We start from the raw sequence: 20,418 nt of genomic DNA on the forward strand, positions 1-20,418 counted from the left end.
TTTTCAACTAACAAAAATCTATTTTCTCCTCCTTCCACTGGAAAAGAAAAAATTATCATAACAAATAGAAAATGCTAAGCAAAACACAATTTTTAATCTTTGTTATAACAAGTGGCCAGATGAGAAGGAGAAAAATATATTTGGAAATAAATGGAATGTACTAACAATAACCATAAAGAATTTTTTTTAACATCTGAGCCATGGTTAGAACCCTGTCTGTTGTAAGTAATGCAGGTATCATTATCCCGATTTGTAAGAATGGGTAAATTGGAGCACATAAAGGTTAGGTTCCATTTTAACATGCATGTTTATTTGTGAATTAATATGCTGTGACTTTTCTGAGTCTCAATTAGTCTTATCCATGAGACTGATATTCGCTTTACCAGACTCTAATGTTCCTAACACAAAGAGCCCCTAAGTTTGCCAACTTCCCAGGCATGTTTTAGTTTTCAGATCCCTCTCATACTATGTTTAAATAAAACTCAAATCATGCATTCAATTTCTTCTCTTTTTATTTCTAAGACTGCTGTGCCAAACAATGAGGGTGCGTGGAAGCTTTAGGAGCTTGTAGATTAAGAACATTGTGGGGTGAGAGGGAGAGGAGGAAGGGAGGGGGAGAGAGACAGAGACAGAAACAGAGAGAGACAGAGACAGAAACAAAGAGACAGAGAGAGAGAGAGAGAGAGAGAGAGAGAGACAGAGACAGAGAGAGACAGAAACAGAGACAGAAAGACAGACAGAGAGAGACAGAGACAGAAACAGAGAGAGACAGAGACAGAAACAGAGAGACAGAGAGAGAAAAAGAGAGAGAGACAGAGAGAGACAAAAACAGAGACAGAAACAGAAAGAGAGAGAGAGAGAGAGAGAGAGAAATTCAGCTTTACAAGTGTCTGTGTGCACTTTTTCCCAGAAGAGAGTAAAAGAAACTAGAAATATGGAGGACCATAAAGAAAAAAACAGGATGCTTTACTTCCAACTGTGCAAATTAGTACACATTGGAAGGCAGAAAGAAATCAGAGAGCACCTAATAAAATAGAAATTAGATAGTAAATGGAATGAATTGTGCCTCTCCCCTACACCTCCTGGATGGGATCTCCATGGGCATTTGTGTTGCATGGGAAGAGGGGGACAACATCTGGAGGCTGCAGCTGACTGCCCTATATTGTCTTAGCCTAGGGAGAAGTAAAAGCAAGTAGCTCCAACATGTCCCATTAAAGTTTGCAAAGCACTTTTATAGACATTATTTCATTTGACCCTCGCCACACAATGAGCTAAGTTTTTACAAATAAACAAAAGAGAAGTAAAGGAAGTTAAGGCAAATGCCCAGGGATTGCAGGGGATTCAAATTCAGGCTTTCCCCATTTTAAGTCCAGCACTGTACCCAGCATCATTGCCAGGAAACAGTATGATGGAGAATAGGAAAAGCTATCAGGAGAATCAGCCTGTGGATTTTTTTCTTTAGGTTGTTATAAAAACCACTTTGCTTTCCAGTAGGCTTGGGATGGAAAGAGCCATCCGCATCCAGCAAGAGAATTATGGAGACTGAATGTGAATCAAAGCATAGTATTTTCATCTTTTTTAATGTTTTTTAATGACCTTTTTTATGTTTTGTTTTTTGTTTGGTTTTTTCCTTTCTCATATTTTTCCCTTTTTGATAGATTTTTTTCTTGCACAACATGACAAATATGAAAACATGTTTTTAAAAGTACACATATTTAACCTACATGAGATTGCTCACAGTCTTGAGGAGGGGGGGTGGGAGAAAAATCTGGAACACAAAATGAATGTTGAAAACTATCTTTACATGTATTTAGAAAAATAAAATACTATTGGAAAAACAAAAACATTTTTTCTGAGGAGGAAAATTAGGTCTCAAGATGTGACTTAAAGTCATATATATTAGTAAATGGTAGAGCTGGTATTTGACCTCAAGTCCTCTAAGTCCAGATTGTCTTTGCACCTACCACCTGATTTTCAAGAGTTATTCAAACACACACATATACAAACACTTTGATTTAAGAAAATCAGGAAAAGGCTTAAGGATTATGTAGTATTCTTGTATGTATGTATGAGAAGTATGAATGCACAGAACCACAGGGCCACTTACCTGTCCCCGAGTGAAGATGAAAACTAGGGCAGCTCCAGCTGCTGTCAGACCCCAGGTGAAGAAGGTCCCCAGCAAGGCTTGGAACACAGGACTGTAGCCTTGGATCATACTGAAAGCCCCTGTGGGTAGTGGAGGAAGACAAAACTATCAGACACCGTAATCACCCAAGAGACAAGGTACAGCCTGATTATCCTAACATTCTCACTTAACGCTGTCCCTTAGCTATTTTAGTTGGGCAGGCAGGTAAAATCTGGTTTTGATTTTGTTTTTGTCTTCCCCTGCTTTTGCTTGTGTTTCTGTTTGTTTAAGGTCCCACACAATCTTAATCCCAATATGGATCAAAAGCTTTAACCAGCTTTGTTTTTACAACCCTCCTTAGGCCACAGCACTTCCATGCTGGGAGCTCACCATACTGGTGCCAGATTTAATGTGGACATGTGGTTGGCTTTCCTTCTGCTGTAGCTCAGAGCTCCAGAATTCAAAAGCCGCACAAGGCCAAACCTCTTTGAGGGACAGGAATGACAAATGTGTGTCACCATGCCCTGTTAGGTCCCCTGCCTAATTTTTTTTTTTTTTTTTTTTGGTGGGGGTAGTTAAGACAGTAATTGGGAATTAAGTGACTGGTCCCTCTCCTGCCTAGTCTTAAGAAACCACAACCCCTGGAATCAAGCAATAATCACCAAAATGAATATTTGTTAAGCACCCAATACGGGCAAAATTCCTTCACCCCAGTTCCCTAGGAGACCGGAAGTTACTGAAAATTGGCTCAAACACATAGAAGAAAAAGACTGGGAAGTCTCAAGAAGAACACCAATGGCAACTAATTATAAATAAGGAAACAGTATTCATGTAGCACTTTAAAATTGGCAAAGTTTTTTATACACATCATCTCACTGAATCCTCACAAACCCTGAAAGTTGGACACTGTTACTGTCCCCATCTTTCATACTAATCTCACTGAGATTCATAATTTGCCAGGCTGGCATCAAAGGTGACACCTAAAATCCTATTTTCCTGACTTTCAAGTCTGTTATGATGGCTAGGCTGCCTCTAAAATCTACAAAGGGTCAGGAAATGGGACTGTGAGGAAAAATTAAAAGAATCAGGAGTTATTTAGCTCCTTAGAAAAGAGAAGGCAGTGAGTTCCTTGAGAACAGGAATTGTTTTTTGCCTTTCTCTGTACTTGAAGTACTTAGCACAGTGCCTAGAATATTGGCACTTAACATATACCAGCTGGCTGAATGACAGACCTAACTTCTGCCAGGAAATATATGAAGAATACTTAATAGGAAATAATATTAAATGAATTACACTTATATCGAATGATAAGTTTTTTTTTAATTTTCAATTAAAAAGGTTTTGAGATTTTTTCCTTCCACCCACTACAAAATTTCCAAAGTTCTCATTTGAATATTCTGAATATTTTATCCTTTAGGCTTCAAAGACCCTAACAAAACTAGAACTCTAAAAATAAATTACAATTGTACAAAAAAGAAGACTCTCTTAGCTACAAAAAAAAAACCATTGTTTCTCAGCCTGACAGGTCTGGTTTACCTTGCCAGAAGGACTGGAAAGTTAGTCAAATCAGGCAATGGCACTTGAGTTGATCTAACTCCCACTTAGTTTAATAACAATGCCAGACTAGAAACTAGAAACTGAGTGGATGCCCATCGGTTGGACAATGGCTGAATAAATTGTGGTATATGAATGTTATGGAATATTATTGTTCTGTAAGAAATGACCAACAGGATGATTTCAGAAAGGCCTGGAAAGACTTACATGAACTGATGCTGAGTGAAACGAGCAGGACCAGGAGATCATTATATATTTCAATAACAATACTATGATGACCAGTTCTGATGGACCTGGCCATCCTCAGCAACGAGATCAACCAAATCATTTCCAATGGAGCAGCAATGAACTGAACCAGCTACACCCAGAGAAAGAACTCTGGGTGATGACTAAAAACCATTACATTGAATTCCCAATCCATATAACCTGTAAATAAAAGGCTATTAAATAAAAAATAATAATAATAATAATGCCAGAGAAGAGGTCATATAAGCACAAAGAGCATCAAGAACTATTATTACGCATTATAATGTGCCTGGCACTATAAGTTTGGGGAATAAAAGAAAAACAAAGACCATCCTACTCTGAAGGAGCTCACATTTTCAGTACAAAAGACAACACACAAACAAGCTCTAGACACAATGTCCAAGGAAAGAAGGAAAGAACAAGCCTTTATTAAATGTCTTCTATGTGACAGACATTGTACTTAGCACTTTACAAATAACCTCATTTTGTCCTAACGATGGGAAGTTAGAGGCTATTCCCCCCATATTATTGTTGAGGAAATTGAGGCAGAGAGAATCACACAAGTACTAAATGGGCTCTATCCACTGTGCCAGCAGTTGTCTGAGGCAGGAGATCTCTTGCATAAGAAAAAAAATATTATTCATTTCTCTATTCAGAGAACCTTGTCCAATGTTTACCTGTTCTAAAACCTCAGTTTAGAAATGATTGGTGGTCAAGCTCATATGGCATCCTTTGCCCTAGCTTTGGAAAATTACAGAGCAAAAAAATACGCTTATTCAAAAGCCATGTACTCTAATTTACAAACATTTGGTTCTCCTCTTCACCCAGCTCACAGGTCTCTTTCAGTTCACATTATGGGTCTTTCCAAAATCCATGTAACTAAAGGCAATACCACAAAGCTGGACAAGAAGAGCACAGCTGCTTTATTCCTCCAAATCAGCTACCATAGATTATACCAATGTGCACAGACCAAAAAAAAAAAGGGGGGGGGATTAAACATTTTTATGTACCTACTGTGTCCCAGGCACTGTATTAAGCACTTTATAAACATCATCTCCTTCAATCCTCACAATAACCTTAGAAGGTGGGTACTACTATTATTATTATCCCCACTTTACAGTAAGGGGAAATCCTCCAAACTGAGGTTAAGTGCCCATGGACACAGAGGGAGTATCTGAATTGCATCTGAGCTCAGGTCTTGCTAACTCCTGGCCCAGTTGTCTGTGCACCATAGCTCATGTAGCTGCCTCAAGAGGAAAACTGAAAAGCAAGAGTGTCAAAGTGAACCCTTTGGGCAAAGCAGCTCAGGAACTGGGCAAGCCTCAGCCCAGACTTCCCTCCTTCCAGGTGGTCTGCTGCTCAAAGCCTGAGGCTAACCCCCATGAAAGAGCAAAGAGCAAGAGAATCAGGGCCCAAGGAGAATCCAAGTATCCATGCTCAAAATGAAGCAGAGGATGGGAATAATGATCAGATCAAGCAACGAAAAAACAAATGCATTCTTTACCCAAGACATCCAGATAATTCATGAAAGAATGGGATCTTTTTTTTGACCCTTTGAATCACTGTGACAATGGTCCATTTGTTTCTGTCTCTGACCAATTAATCAGTCATTAAAACATTTATAAATGTCTACTATGTGCCAGGAACTATATATACTAAGTATTAAGGATACAAAGATATAAGATAGTACCTGCCCTAAAGGCACTCACAGTCAAGGATTTATTACAAGAAAATATTTATTAAGTGCCCGTTACATTGTGAGTTCCTTGAGGATAGGGGCTAAATTTTTTTGGAGAAGAGGAGGGAACTTTGTATATTTAGTATGGAAAAAAAAGCATGCTCAAATCCACCTTCAGAAACTAAGTGTATGAAACTGGGCAAATCATTTAACCCCATTGCCTTTTATAAAAAATGATTTCTAAAAGAGCTGACTGGCAGAATTTCTCTCCTAAATCTGGCAAGAATTTATTAAATGTGTGTTATATCTTGCCACCTTCCTAGAAGCAATACATATTGAATCCAAGCCTTAGGAACCAATTGTTGGGTTTTTTTCCTTAACTCACTGTTTCCCCCAATCATATGGGGCTAAGTTGCACAAACCTTAAGTTGCACAAAAAAAAAAAGTTTGTGTTTATAACCTGTGAATTTGTGCATCTAGTTAATTCAAATAAGATTTTTGTACATTGTCTTAATGTCCTCACATGGCAGTAGAATACTAAAATTTGTAAGTAATCCTAAAAGTTGAGAATTGTAATGCCCAGCACGTTATTGGGTAAAGAAAAATAAAAGCTTGACAAGTAAAATGAAAAAAAAAAAATTCTTGCTCACTTGACTGGTCTATCATGTATAGGGCCATGCACTGAGCGCACTGCAGATATAAATAACAAAGAAATATTCTTTACAAAGAGTTTATAATCTAACAGGGGACATGATATGTACATATAGGAATATGTAAAGAATATGCATAAAGAGAATAAATTAAAAGTAGTTGAATACAATAGAGTATAGGAGAGAGGACATTAGCAATTAGGAAGAGAGGGTCAGAAAAGGCTCCACAGAGCAATACAGAACTGTACCCAAAGAGCTATAAAACTGTGTACCATTTGACCCAGCAGTGACATTAATTGGGTCTGTATGTCAAGGAAATCATAAAGGAATGAAAAGGACTCACATGTGGAAAAATGTTTGTAGCAGCTCTTTTTGTGATAACAAAGAATTGGAAAATGAGTAGATGCTCATCAATTGGGAAATGGCTGAACAAGTTGTATATGAAAATAATGGAATTATTATTGTTCTATAAAAATGATGGGTTTTTTTTTTAGAACAAGCTGATTTTAGAAAGATCTGGAAAAATTTACATGAACTGATGCTGAAACAAGTAGAACCAGGAAAAAAATTGTACACAGTAACAGCAAGAATGTTCAACTAAGAAAGGCTTGGTTGGTTCTTCTCAGTGGTTCAGTGATCCAAAGCAATCCCAATAGATTTTTGGACAGAAAATGCTATCTTGTTTTTCCTATTTGCTCTGATTTTAAAACAAAGCTCAGGTGTCACCTTTTCCTTCTTTTTTTTTTTTTTTTTTTTTGTTTATTTTTTGTTGGAATCCTAGTGTCAACTCAACTTGAAACAAGGTGAAAACTCAAGGGTGATGTCATTGTTTTATGAATTATGTTGGAAGAGAAAAATCAGAGCAAAAGGGAAAAACCATGAGAAAGAGAGAAAAAAACAGAAAAAAGAAGTGACCATAATATGTGTTGATTTACATTCAGTTTCCTTAGCTCTTTCTCTGGATGCAGAAGACGATACCTGAGCTTTGAGTTAAAATTAGAGAAGGTTTACATGAAGGGGCATAATGTGAATGAATACCCACTAAAATGGTCAGACAGGCAGAAAAATTAAGGTGATCAAGAACAGCAGACAGGTAAAGATGGATGAGGACCACCAGGTATGAGAATTAAGGGATTGCTGGTAATTTTGGAGAGATCAGTTTCAGTTGAATGATGAGTTCAAAAGCCAACACAAGGGATTGAAAAGAGAAGAGAAAGGAGGCAAAGTGAAGACGATGAGCATGGACAGCTTTTTCTAGTTTGGCCCAAAAGGGGAGAAGAGATATTGGATGAGAGCTAATTAGAGCTCAGTGAGTAGTGTGGGCCTGGAGTCAGGCCTGAGTTCAAAACAGGCCTCAAACACTTACTAGTTAGTCACTTCATCCTGTCTGCCTCAGATTTCTCATCTATAAAATGATCAAGAGAAGAAAATGGCAAAGCACTCCTGTGTCTTCACAAAGAAGACCCCTGATGAAGAATCAGACACGACACACAATAGTCACAAAAGGGTGGAAGGTAGGCCTAGAGATTTATTTTAAAAGGGAAGACTTGACTATGTTTGAGAAGGGATTAACAGAAAGGCAGGGGTTGGAGGCAGGGATGATGGAACTGGTAGTTTCCTGGAAAAGATGGAAGGATTTAAAAGGCATAGATAGAGAGAATGGCAAGTATAAGGTCCACCTCATTTTCAGAGTCAAAGGAAGGAGAAAAGATTACTGGATGAAACCAAGGGATTTTGAGATGAAGATGAGGAGGGGGCAGCCTCTTAGGTTGAATGATTTCAATTTTTTCAGTAAACTAAGATGCAACCTTTTCAACTGAGAGGGGAGGGAAAGGCATAGGAAGAGGTTTAGATATGGCGATTTAAAAGGTTAGAGAGACATAATTTCTGGGTAACTTAATCATTTTATTAGTAATGCCAGCATTTTTCACAAAAGGATAGACGTTTGGCCATCTCTCTCTTAGACCAAAGACCACTAATGGCGGTTGGTTCAGATTATATGTCCTTGGAAGAGCAGATGTTCAATCAACTCTGATTGGTTAACAGTTAATGAGAAAATAAATGTTACAATGGAAGCAGCTGACAGTGACGTCATGTCACCCAAACGCAGAGAGACTACCTCTATTCCCAGACCAAAAAAGGATGTTTCCACCCAAGTTGGACTGAGTGGAATTCACCAAAGCTTAGAGATTCCTTTTAAGACTGGGTAGGGAAAGGTGGAGGAGAAGGTTAACTCAACCTTCAGAAACTGAGATCTTGAAATGAGAAGAAAGAAAAGAGGGAAATCTCAGTCTCTCCAAATCACAGTTATTAATAATCTTTTTTCTCATAGAAAAGGGAAATATGGCATCAATTAGAGAGGATTAAAAGGCATCAAGGGCAAACCTGAATAGGACAAAGGTGGGTGGGGGATGAGAGGAGAGGGGAAGGGATTCCAGAGTAAAGGACAATGCAGAGCAAACTAAAGCCCTGAGGTTAGAAAGGTAGGGAAAGGAAGTCAGAGCAAAGATAAATCCTCCAGGGTGGAGGAGCAGGAGACTGGGATGAGAGCACTGAATAGAGGGATCAGGCATAGAAAGGAATGAAATGACTTCTGATTATGTTCAGAAAAATAATTTCAAAATATTTGAACAAGTAGGGGAAGGTGAGTCCCAGTGCATGGCAGAGGTGGAAGGAAAGAGTGAGTGACAGGATTTAAGGAGCCTTTCGAGGTAAGGGAATCTAAGAGAGCCTCAGCATTGACCATAAAGTCCATTAGTATGAAGGCAAGAGTTGGGAAGTGATGTGATTGCATGAAAAAAATGTTATGTGAAAAGGAGGAGGCAGGTAAGTGATAAAGTAAAAGGGAGTTGGGGAGTAGCAGTGCAGACAAGGAATGTCCCTGCTTCCCTAAGACTAGTGTGTCTGGACAAAGAGTGAAAGTACAACCAGTGCTGAAAAGGAAGAATAATGGCAGAGGGGAGGGGGCAGGTCTCAATGAGGGCTAGTGGATGGAAAGAATGTGAGAGAAAAAGGTCCAGATTGAAGGGAAATTTGTTCACCATGAAAGGACACAATGCAAGGGGTAGGCAAGGTGGGAATAGAACATGGATGGAGTAAGGTTGAAGAGGATGGAGAGAACAGAGGCTGGAGGCATATAGTAGGGGTTTGAGTAATACAGAAACAGGTGGGAGATTATTAGCTAGAGGAGGAGGAGGAGGTGGGAGATGAGTAATAAGACACAAAGGAGTGTTGTTGCCCTGCAAGGGCCAGGGAGGAGGAAGCTTCCTCAGTCCTTCCTCAGTGCTCCTCCTCTGCTGTGGCTGGAGGAGAGGCTGATGGTGCAGCTGCCCCTCTCCCCCTAGGCTGGACAGGGCTTTAGTAAGTTCAGAGCACTTAGGAGGCAAACTAAGCCTGTTTCCTACTGTTCCCTACCCATGATGGGCAAGGATTAGTAGAAAGATTCTGGATTATTTACATCTTTTCAAAGTTATACAAATAAAAGGATCTAAATATTTACACTGTATGCATGCCAAAAGCCAAATGTATTTGGTGGAGTGCTGTATAAAGAGATGGTTATGAGGAAGTGCCTGTCCTCTGGGGCCACCACTCTGCTGAAATCCCTCCATCATCCCACTGGACAAGCTGGGCAGCTATCGCCAAGCCCCTAAGACTCCTCGGAAAGGCTGTGGTCTCCTGGGGCCTGGCCCTTTTGTACATTCAGTATTGTAATAAAGCCTTGTTTCCCATCTGCCACTCACACCATTTCCCCCCTGCTGGAGTGCCTTTTCCCCAGAAACATTCCAAAGGACACAATACCAGGATTCCCAGAAGTGAGAGGTTGGAAACCGGGCCCTCCCCCACTGAGGGATTGAAATGGATGAAACAGAAGCCTTTTAAAAAATAAATAAATAAATAAGAGAGTGGGTGGCTTTAGTAACACTGGGGAACATGGCGTGCAGTGCCACATCACATCTAAAGCACCTTATGCAATTTACTTACTCATGAGGGGGCTATTAATATCATAAAACTTTATTAATTAACTGGAGAGAGGACTTTTCTCCACCTACTTAAACACTGTGAAAGCCAACAACAACCTCCTCCTCCCAGCAAACACCCAGACAGGCTGCACTATACCGGCACATGAGGTGTTCTCTGCTAGATGCAAGGTTTCTATTTCACCTGTTGATGCGTTTCAAAAGTGCTCATGAAGTTACTGGGGGAAGGGGAAGAAAGAAGAGAAACGTGTGACTTGGGATCCACTCTCTCAGTGCGGGTCACATGCCTAATACATGGCAAGTGCTTTGCAAACCTCGAAGTCCTGCAAAAATGTTAGCTATTTATTATTAATTATAATTTCGCCATCACCGTCACAATCATCTTCCTATCAATGACCACTGCTCTTGGGCCCTTGGAGCAACAACAGTCCCTGTTCCGAACAAGGAAAATCGAGTAGGATGCTTTGGATTTGGGCAGATGCATGGAAGACAATCCCCCTCAAACCTCCGGGAGCCGGGGAGCGAGCGGAGGGAGTGAGGAGAAGAGCACACGGGGCCGGGAGTCCCCCAGCCCGGGCTCCCAGGGTCACAGGGGTCACCCGGCCTCGGCGGGGCAATGAATGGAGAGCGTCCGGGCAGAGCTCCCGCCGGCCCGCTGGGGGCGCCAGCCTGGGAGGGGGCGGCACAGGCAGGGGCTGACCCTGTCCCCCCTCCTCTCACACACACCTGTCGGTCTCAGGCTGCCCTCCCGCCGCCGCTCTCCACAGTGACAGCCCCTCCGGGCTCTCGGGAGCCCCGGACACTCCTCCTCTTCTCCCCAGGCCCTGCCTTGGGCCCCGATGAGCAAACAAGGGGGTGGAACGAGAGAAAAGACAACTTACTAGGGTGCCCCTCTCACGCCCCCACTCCACTTCCATAAGGCACCCCAGCTGCAGCAGCAGCCCGCAGAACAGCCCGGCTCGGCCCCGGCTCCCGCGGTCACTTCCGCCCGGGCTGCCTGTACACGTGTCTCCCCAAGCCTCCTGGCCCCACCCTGCCCTGCTGCTACTGGCAAATCCAGCCCGGGAGATCGACTCTTTGGTTCTCGTCCTCAGCATGTGGGAAGCCGAGTGGGGCGGGCGGAGCTGACAGCCCCCCGAGCCCGAGCGGGGAGCGGCCAGTGCAGAGCCACGGAGCTCCTTCAGAAGGCGTGCATCCCTGGCCCTGTCGCCAGGCCTGGAAAAGCGGAATCGTCCCCAGCCTGGGAGATCCCTCCGAACAAGCAGTCCTGGGCGTGTGTCCCAAGGGCCAAAAGGGGGGGGGGGGGGGGGCGGGGGGGGGGGGAGGCGCTTTCTGCCGGTGGTCCAAACTTTGGAACAATGTGGGTGCCTGTGATCGGGGAAGAGCTGAATGGTATGGGGTTGTAATACAACAGAAGAAAGTCAGACAGAAAGGTAGATATACTATGTAGATATGCACGTAGATGAATAGATAGATGGATGGATATGAACTGTTACAGAATTTAAAAAGCAAAATGGGCAAAACTAGAAAGAGTTAAAAGGCCTGAGTTCAAATTCTGCTTCCTGGGTCCCAGCAAGTCACTCAGGACCTGTTCCCTATCTGCAAAATTAAGAAAGAGGATGGGATGACTTCCAACTCTATGATCCTGTTATCCTAAAAAACAAAAACAAAAGGCATCTGAATTCAAATTAATTGCAATGACCAATCTTAATCCTCACCTGCAGATATTGAAACATAATTTCTGTTAAGTGGAAGAAGGAATGTGGGTTCAGAATATTGCACACACTGTCACAAGAGGCATTTTTTTTGCATAACTTTTTCTATTATAAAGAAAGTTTCAGTTGGAGGTGGAATGGAGTTGGGAAATGATTATGATATAAAAAACAAAAGACACCAACAGACCTTTTTTAAAATTAAAAAAAAGAAGAAGAAGAATTCATACTAGTGGAATTTCCCCAGATGGCATTGAGATGTGTGGCCTGGTCTATTAAGGACTCCGAAACATGGCTGACTCTATGCAGAGAGAGAGAAAGAGAAGAAGACAATAAGAAATATAGAGAAATAGAGACACACACAAAGATGGGGGGGGGGGGGAGGAAAGAGGGAGGGAGGAAGGGGGAGGAAGGAGGAAGGAAGGGAGGAAGGAGGGAGGAAGGAGGGGAGGGCGGAAGGAGGGGAGGAAGGAAGGGCTTCACTTGTGCTTTCAGTTGGTCAATTAACTATCATTAATTACTGATGATTCTAAAAACTGCAAAAGACAATTCTACTCTCAGGGAACTCCCTGTCTAATGAATGGGGCAGACAATATGGAAGTAATTACATTCTCTTGTTGGAGTTTTCTTGGGGTCTCTGGAAGCAGCCTTCGTTTCAGTTCCGCGTAATCACCCCAAATGCAGCGAGGTGTTAAAAGTCCAATTCCTTTATTGTCTCTTTCCTAGTCTTATCTCCTTTCCTGGGGCCTGGTTAGCTTTTTTATAGTTCAGACCCTTTATTATCTCCTTCCTGGGGTTGGGCAGCTTTTTGGAGAGTCTTTCAGTCTGGTCTCAGTTCCAAGAGCTTGAGCTCCTGCCTCCTTCTCTGGCCTCTGAATCTCTCCGACTTCCATGGGTTTGTGCTTCAGCTTTCAGCCACAACAAAGGTAGAAGATGGAATGAATCTGTCTCAGCCTTGAGAGCTTCTAATGCACTTGTCCTTCTGGCCCCAAGAGCTTCTTACTTATATGCCCCACACTGAGTATAAACCAATCATATATCACTAAGAAACCATTATTTGTTGTAGTATTAAATCAGTGCTAAACTAGATTTAACCATAGTCTCCTCAATTCCATGTAGTACCTTGTTTCAAGTTCTGGCCTATAACAGAAGATAAAGTGAGAGCAATTTCAGGGGGAAGGCACTTAGATTAAAGAGGACTGGAAAGGACAAGAAGAGGTGAGATTTAGGTGGAAGTTGGAAGGAAGGCAGAGAAGTGAGAAGAGAAGAGAGTCCCAGGCATGAGGGAACCAGAGAGAAATGGGAGCATAGTGACAGAGAAACAGCAAGGAGGCCAGTGTCGCTTGATGGTAGGGTATGTAGAGGAGAGGAATATGTAAGATGTTAAATGTAGGAAGGGATCAAGGGGAGTTTGACTTTAAAAGCCAAATTAAGAATTTCCTATTTAATCCTGAAAATAATATGGAGCCACTAGAATTTTTGATTGGGGATGATAAGGAGCAGGGAGGGAATGTGATATGCAGGTCAGACCTGCATTTTAGAAAGATCAGTTTGACAACTGAATGAAAGATTGACTGAAGTGGGGAGTGATTTGAGGAAGGAAGACCAACCAAAATGGGTACTAAATCCATGGTAATAAGTGATACCTGGTACATGTACTAGTTATGGTAATGATCTCAATAGAGCATTTAACTAGCAAGTTACTTCAGTTTCCAATCAGGCAATAGGATAGGCAATTGAATAGGAAATAGTTCAGCTCCCTCATGTTCTTGTCAAGGCTGACAAAAGAGTAGTGAATACAGGTATCAGGTCTCCCAGAAGAGTCATCCCCCAATCTCCATTATCTCCCTCTGACAAGTATATTCATCATTATACAGTGAATTTATAAATCACTCAAATGGGAACTAGCTGATGCAGTTTACCTGCAGCAAATGTTCATCTCAGATTGCCAAGCCCTCCACCAAGCCTACTTTTGGCCTCTTCCCTCTACTGTCAGTCCATGCACACTTAATACAAACTCAAGATTGAGGCTTTAGAGTTGACAAGGACTTTGGAGAGACCCTCTCTCATTTGAACAAATAAGGAAATCAAGGCCCGGAGAAGTGAAATAACTTACTCATAATACCAACTGATAATGGTTAAGCCAATATTTGTATTCAGCTGCTTGATTCCCAATCTTGCATGCTCTCACTATCCTGTGCTCCCTTTCATGAATCATACTGTCAACACATCCTTCTGTAAACCTGAATGAGTATCAAGGAATCCAATCCAGGAAGGGTAGAACTCCATGGAGCATTTTCAAGAATGGGCTTGGAGAGTCAATCCCATAAAGGGTAAGCCTGACTTCCAATGGTAATTTCCAAGGATCCATTGATGCATTCAACACTAAAAGAATTTGGAATTAACTTCTCTCCTTCCACCATGACAGCCACAGGGAAGGCAAGAATCCCAAAAAGTCAATCTCTTTTAGACCTGATTTAGCTTTAGAACTTGGGCCCATCCTCTAGCAGTGGTTCTTAACATGGGGGTCCATAAACGTATTTCTTTAATACTTTAATAACTATTTAAATACAGTTGCTTTCCTTTGTAATATTATATATTTTATTCACTTAAAAACATTATTGCTTGAGGTTTCATACTTTTTGCCATTCTGTCAGAAACATCCATAAAAAAAAAAAAAAAAAAAAAAAACTGTTGAGCTCTAATTCATATCATAGACCATAATGTTCAACCTCACCTCATTTATTTCAGTTAGGTTGGAAAGAGATAGAAATAATATAATTCAAAATGCTAGGCAAGTATGTATGAGCTATGCCATTCAGCTTTGGAGTACAGGACCAAGCTACGCTAGCTTGATTGCTAAGCACCTCACACAGCCCACCATAGCTAGGTAGCCCCCAATCATGCTTCATTCAAATCTACCCACCCCTTTCCAACTTTTGTTTTGAGAAAAGCAACCAAATCAACACCACCATTGTTTCTACAAAAGTGATACCAAATCAACTGCCCTTAGCTCCATTTACAATCCCTTTGACTTTCCAGACCAAAATACCTTTTCCTAGCCATCTACTTATTATCTCCTCTTATTAGGATGTAAGCTCCAAAGTCTGATTTTTTTTTAAATTTTTAATAGTATTTTATTTTCCAAATACATGCAAAAATAGTTTAACATTCATTTTTATAAGATTTTGTGTTCCAAATTTTTCCCCCTCCCTCCCTTACCTTCCTTCTCCCCAAAAAATCAAATAATCTGATATAGATTAAATATATACAATTCTTTTAAACATATTTCCATATTTGGCATGTTGTACAAAAAACTTTGGGTTTTTTTTAAAGAACATGAACTTCTTGCAAGCAGAAACCATTTCTCTTTTGTATTTGTATTCCCAGAATATAATGCTATTCAAGGCACAATGTTAAGAGCTTATTCTGTTCACTACAGTGAATAAAAATAAAGAATACTCAGAAATTATACACACTTCTCTTTCATATCCTCAACTGGATTATAAAACTCCTTTACAACAGAAGCCATTATTCATTCCTCTCAGTACCTAGACAGTGCAGATCATATTATAAGGAGTTAAGAAAATACCTATTGGTTGAAAGTATGAATTATCTGTACCAGTTTTTCCTCTCCACTGGGGAGGATAATTGAAATGATATCTTATAACCAAATCGGGCCAAAGATGAGAAAATGTGCCCTTCTCCCTTCTTTGCAGAAGCAGGACTCTATGGATACGCAATAATGAATATATTTGGTTGATGTTAGTTTCACAAAACTCCTTTTTTTTACCCCCTTTCTTCTCTGTTCTTTGTTACAAAGGATGGTTCTCTGGAGAGCATGAGGAGGGAAGCTTTTGAAAATGAAGGCAATGTAAAACAAAAAATATCAACCAAACCTTAAAATAAAAAAAAGATAGTGTCTTTTAGTAAAAAATTTACCCTACTAAATAAATCATTAGACTATGTAACAGGATGACCATATATTTTCGCTCCATTCTTATCACTCTTTGAAAGATTGAGTCCTTTAAAAAGGACTAAGTTTTGGGGGGAAAGAAAATTTGTACTTTATCTATGAGTGATCTCCAATCCTTTCATTCCTCAGTATTTTCCAAGTCCATTATTTCCCGCTTAGTCTACACTCTCCTACTTTGTTAAACCAGTTCCATTCTATGGTATCCTCTTCTATCAAATCCCTTGCTCTGTGGTCCAACTGTTGCTCAAATCTTGACAAATCCCATCCCTGAATTATTCTAGCCAAAAGCCTCTTCCATTCCTACTCACTTGCTACTGATCCAACCTGAAGTCATCTCACCATGTGGACAGGATCTCCCACAAAGCAAGGTTTTCTCCTTTCAACAAATGCTCTGGCTGAGCAAGGTGATCTTTTCACTCCTCCTCAGTTGCTAAAGGCAACTAGATGGCTCACTGGATAAGGAGCCAGGAAGACTTATCTTCTTGAGTTTCCAGGCTGGTCTCAGACACTTAGTAGGTGGTTCACTGGATAAGGAACCAGGAAGGCTTATTTTCTTCAGTTCCCAATGTGGTCTCAGACATTCAGTAGGTGGTGCACTGGATGAGGAGCCAGGAAGGCTTATTTTCTTTAGTTTCCAAGGTGGTCTCAGACACTTAGTAGGTTGTGCACTGGATAAGGAGCCAGGAAGACTTATTTTCTTGAGTTTCCAATCTGGCCTGATACACTTAGTAGGTGGTTCACTGGATAAGGAGCCAGGAAGGCTTAGTTTCTTAAATTCCCAATCTGGCCTCAGACGCTTAGTAGGTGGTGCACTGGATAAGGAGTCAGGAAGACTTATTTTCTTGAGTTTCCAATCTGGCCTCAGACACTTAGTAGGTGGTATACTGGATATGGAACCAGGAAGACTCATCTTCTCAAGTTCCCAGTCAGACTTCAGACACTTAGTAGGTGGTACACTGAATATGGAATCAGGAAGATTCATCTTCTCGAGTTCCCAATCAGGTCTCAGACAATCAGTAGGTGATTTGGAGTCAGGAAGAATCATCTTCTTGAGTTCCCAGTCTGTCCCCAGAAAATTAGTAGGAGATGCACTGGATATAGAGTGAGGAAGACCCATCTTCTCAACTTCCCAATCTGGTCTTAGACACTTAGTAGGTGGTACACTGGATATGGAATCAGGAAGACTCGTCTTCTCAAGTTCCCAATCAAGTCTCAGGCACTTAGTAGGAGATACACCAGATATGGAGTCAGGAAGATTCGTCTTCTCAAATTCCCAATCTGGCATCAAACACGTAGTAGGTGATATGGAGTCTGAAACAATCATCTTCTCAACTTCCCAATCTGGCCTCAGACACTTAGTAGGTGGTGCACTGGATATGGAGTCAGGAAAATTCATCTCCTCGAGTTCCCAAACAGGCCTCAGACAGCTAGTAGGTGGTGCCCTGGATATGGAATCAGGAAGATTCATCTGCTCGAGTTCCCAATCTGGTTTCAGATACTTAGTAGGTGGTGCACTGGATATGGAGTCAGGAAGATTTATCTTCTCAAGTTCCCAATCTGGTTTCAGACACTTAGTAGGTGGTGCACTGGGTATGGAGTCAGGAAGACTCATCTTCTCAAGTTCCCAATCTGGTTTCAGATACTTAGTAGGTGGTGCACTAGATATGGATTTAGGAAGACTCATCTTTTCGAGTTCCCAATCAGGTCTCAGACAATCAGTAGGTGATTTGGAGTCAGGAAGACTCATGTTCTTGAGTTCCCAATCAAGTCTCAGACACTCAGTAGGAGATGCACCGGATATGGAGTCAGGAAGACTCGTCTTATTGAGTTCCCAATCTGGCATCAAACACTTAGTAGGTGATAGGGAATCAGGAAGAATCATCTTCTCCAGTTCCCGATCAAGTCTCGGGCACTTAGTAGGTGGTGCACTGGATATGGAGTCAGGAAGATTTATCTTCTTGGGTTCCCAATCTGACCTCAGACTCTTAGTAGGCGATGCACTGCATATGGAGTCTGGAACAGTTATCTCCTCAAGTTCCCAATCTGGTCTCAGACACTTAGTAGGTGGTGCACTGGATATGGAGTCAGGAAGATTCATCTTCTCGAGTTCCCAATCAGGCGTCAGACACTTAGTAGGTGGTACATTGGATATGGAGTCAGGAAGATTCATCTTGTCACGTTCCCAATCAGGTCTCAGACAATCAGTAGGTGATTTGGAGTCAAGAAGACGCTTTTTCTTGAGTTCCCAATCTGGCCTCAGAGATTTAGTAGGTGATGAGCTGGGTATGGAGTCTGAAACAGTCTTCTTCTCAAGTTCCCAATCAGGCTTCAGACACTTAGTAGGAGATTCACTGGGTATGGAAGAAGGAAGACTCATCTTCTCAAGTTCCCAAACTGATCTTAGACATTTAGTAAGAGGCACACCACATATGGAGTCAGGAAGACTCATTATCTCAAATTCCCAATCTGGCTTCAGACACTTAGTAGGTGATATGGAGTCAGGAAGATTCATCTTCTTGAGTTCCCAATCAGGTCTCAGAAAATTAGTATGTGGTACACTGGATGTGGAGTCAGGAAGACTCATCTTCTCGAGTTCCCAATCTGGTCTCAGACACTTACTAAGTGATATGGAGTCAGGAAGATTCAGCTTCACAAGTTCCCTGTCTGACCTCAGACCCTTAGTAAGTGGTGCACTGGGTATGGAGTCTAAAACAGTCTTCTCAAGTTCCCAATCAGGCCTCAGACCCTTAGTAAGTGGTGCAATGGGTATGGAGTCAGGAAGATTCATCTCCTTGAGTTCCCAATCTGTCCCCAGACAAGTACTAGAAGATGCATTGGATATGGAGTAAGGATGACCCATCTTTTCAACTTCCCATTCTGACCTCAGACACTTAGTAGGTGGTGCACTCGATATGGAGTCAGGAAGATTCATCTCCTCCAGTTCCCAAACAGGCCTCAGACAGTTAGTAAGTGGTGCACTGGATATGGAGTCAGGAAGATTCATCTCCTCCAGTTCCCCATCTGGTCTCAGACACTTAGTAGGTGGTGCACTGGATATGGAGTCAGGAAGATTCATCTCCTCCAGTTCCCAAACAGGCCTCAGACACTTAGTAGGTGGTGCACTGGATATGGAGTCAGGAAGATTCATCTCCTCCAGTTCCCCATCTGGTCTCAGACACTTAGTAGGTAGTGCCCTGGATATGGAGTCAGGAAAATTCATCTCCTCGACTTCCCAAACAGGCCTCAGACAGTTAGTAGGTGGTGCCCTGGATATGGAATCAGGAAGATTCATCTGCTCGAGTTCCCAATCTGGTTTCAGATACTTAGTAGGTGGTGCACTGGATATGGAGTCAGGAAGATTCATGTTCTCTGGTTCACAATCTGACCTCAAACACTTAGTAGGTGGTGCACTGGATATAGAATCAGGAAGATTCATTTCCTTGAGTTCCCCATCTGGTCTCAGACAGTTAGTAGGTGGTGCACTAGATATGGAGTCAGGAAGATTCATCTCCTCGGGTTCCCAAATAGGCCTCAGACAGTTAGTAGGTGGTGCCCTGGATATGGAGTCAGGAAGATCCATCTCCTCCAGTTCCCAAACAGGCCTCAGACAGTTAGTAGGTGGTGCACTGGATATGGAGTCAGGAAGATTCATCTGCTCGAGTTCCCAATCAGGCCTCAGACACTTAGTAGGTGGTGCCCTGGATATGGAGTCAGGAAGATTCATCTCCTTGAGTTCCCCATCTGGTCTCAGACACTTAGTAGGTGGTGCACTGGATATGGAGTCAGGAAGATTCATCTCCTTGAGTTCCCAAACAGGCCTCAGACAGTTAGTAGGTGGTGCCCTGGATATGGAGTCAGGAAGATCCATCTCCTCCAGTTCCCAAACAGGCCTCAGACAGTTAGTAGGTGGTGCACTGGATATGGAGTCAGGAAGATTCATCTCCTCGAGTTCCCCATCTGGTCTCAGACACTTAGTAGGTGGTGCACTGGATATGGAGTCAGGAAGATTCATCTCCTTGAGTTCCCAAATAGGCCTCAGAGAGTTAGTAGGTGGTGCCCTGGATATGGAGTCAGGAAGATCCATTTCCTCCAGTTCCCAAACAGGCCTCAGACAGTTAGTAGGTGGTGCACTGGATGTGGAGTCAGGAAGATTCATCTCCTCGAGTTCCCAAACAGGCCTCAGACAGTTAGTAAGTGGTGCACTGGATATGGAGTCAGGAAGATTCATCTGCTCGAGTTCCCAAACAGGCCTCAGACAGTTAGTAGGTGGTGCACTGGATATGGAGTCAGGAAGATTCATCTGCTCGAGTTCCCCATCTGGTCTCAGACAGTTAGTAGGTGGTGCACTGGATATGGAGTCAGGAAGATTCATCTGCTCGAGTTCCCAATCTGGTCTCAGACAGTTAGTAGGTGGTGCACTGGATATGGAGTCAGGAAGATTCATCTGCTCGAGTTCCCAATCTGGTCTCAGACAGTTAGTAGGTGGTGCACTGGATATGG

At 42.0% G+C, this 20,418-nt stretch overlaps 1 protein-coding gene across 5 annotated transcripts in view; it reads right to left on the bottom strand.

Annotated features, from left to right (window-relative positions):
- SLC39A11 (solute carrier family 39 member 11) overlaps positions 1-20,418 on the bottom strand; it is a 478,311-nt gene that overhangs the window by 441,985 nt on the left and 15,908 nt on the right. For 2 of the 5 annotated variants that reach the window (XM_031965726.1, XM_031965721.1), the window contains exon 2: positions 2,108-2,226. In XM_031965726.1, coding sequence (XP_031821586.1) covers positions 2,108-2,215 — 108 coding nt within the window. In that variant the 5' untranslated portion in view covers positions 2,216-2,226. Of the gene's footprint in view, positions 1-2,107; positions 2,227-10,956; positions 11,084-11,111; positions 11,245-20,418 lie in introns of those variants that run through there. The other 3 variants (XM_031965722.1, XM_031965723.1, XM_031965725.1) reach the window with 3 other exon arrangements.

This window comes from Sarcophilus harrisii, chromosome 4 (genome assembly GCF_902635505.1).
Source record: "Sarcophilus harrisii chromosome 4, mSarHar1.11, whole genome shotgun sequence".
Classification (NCBI taxonomy): Eukaryota; Metazoa; Chordata; class Mammalia; order Dasyuromorphia; family Dasyuridae; genus Sarcophilus; species Sarcophilus harrisii.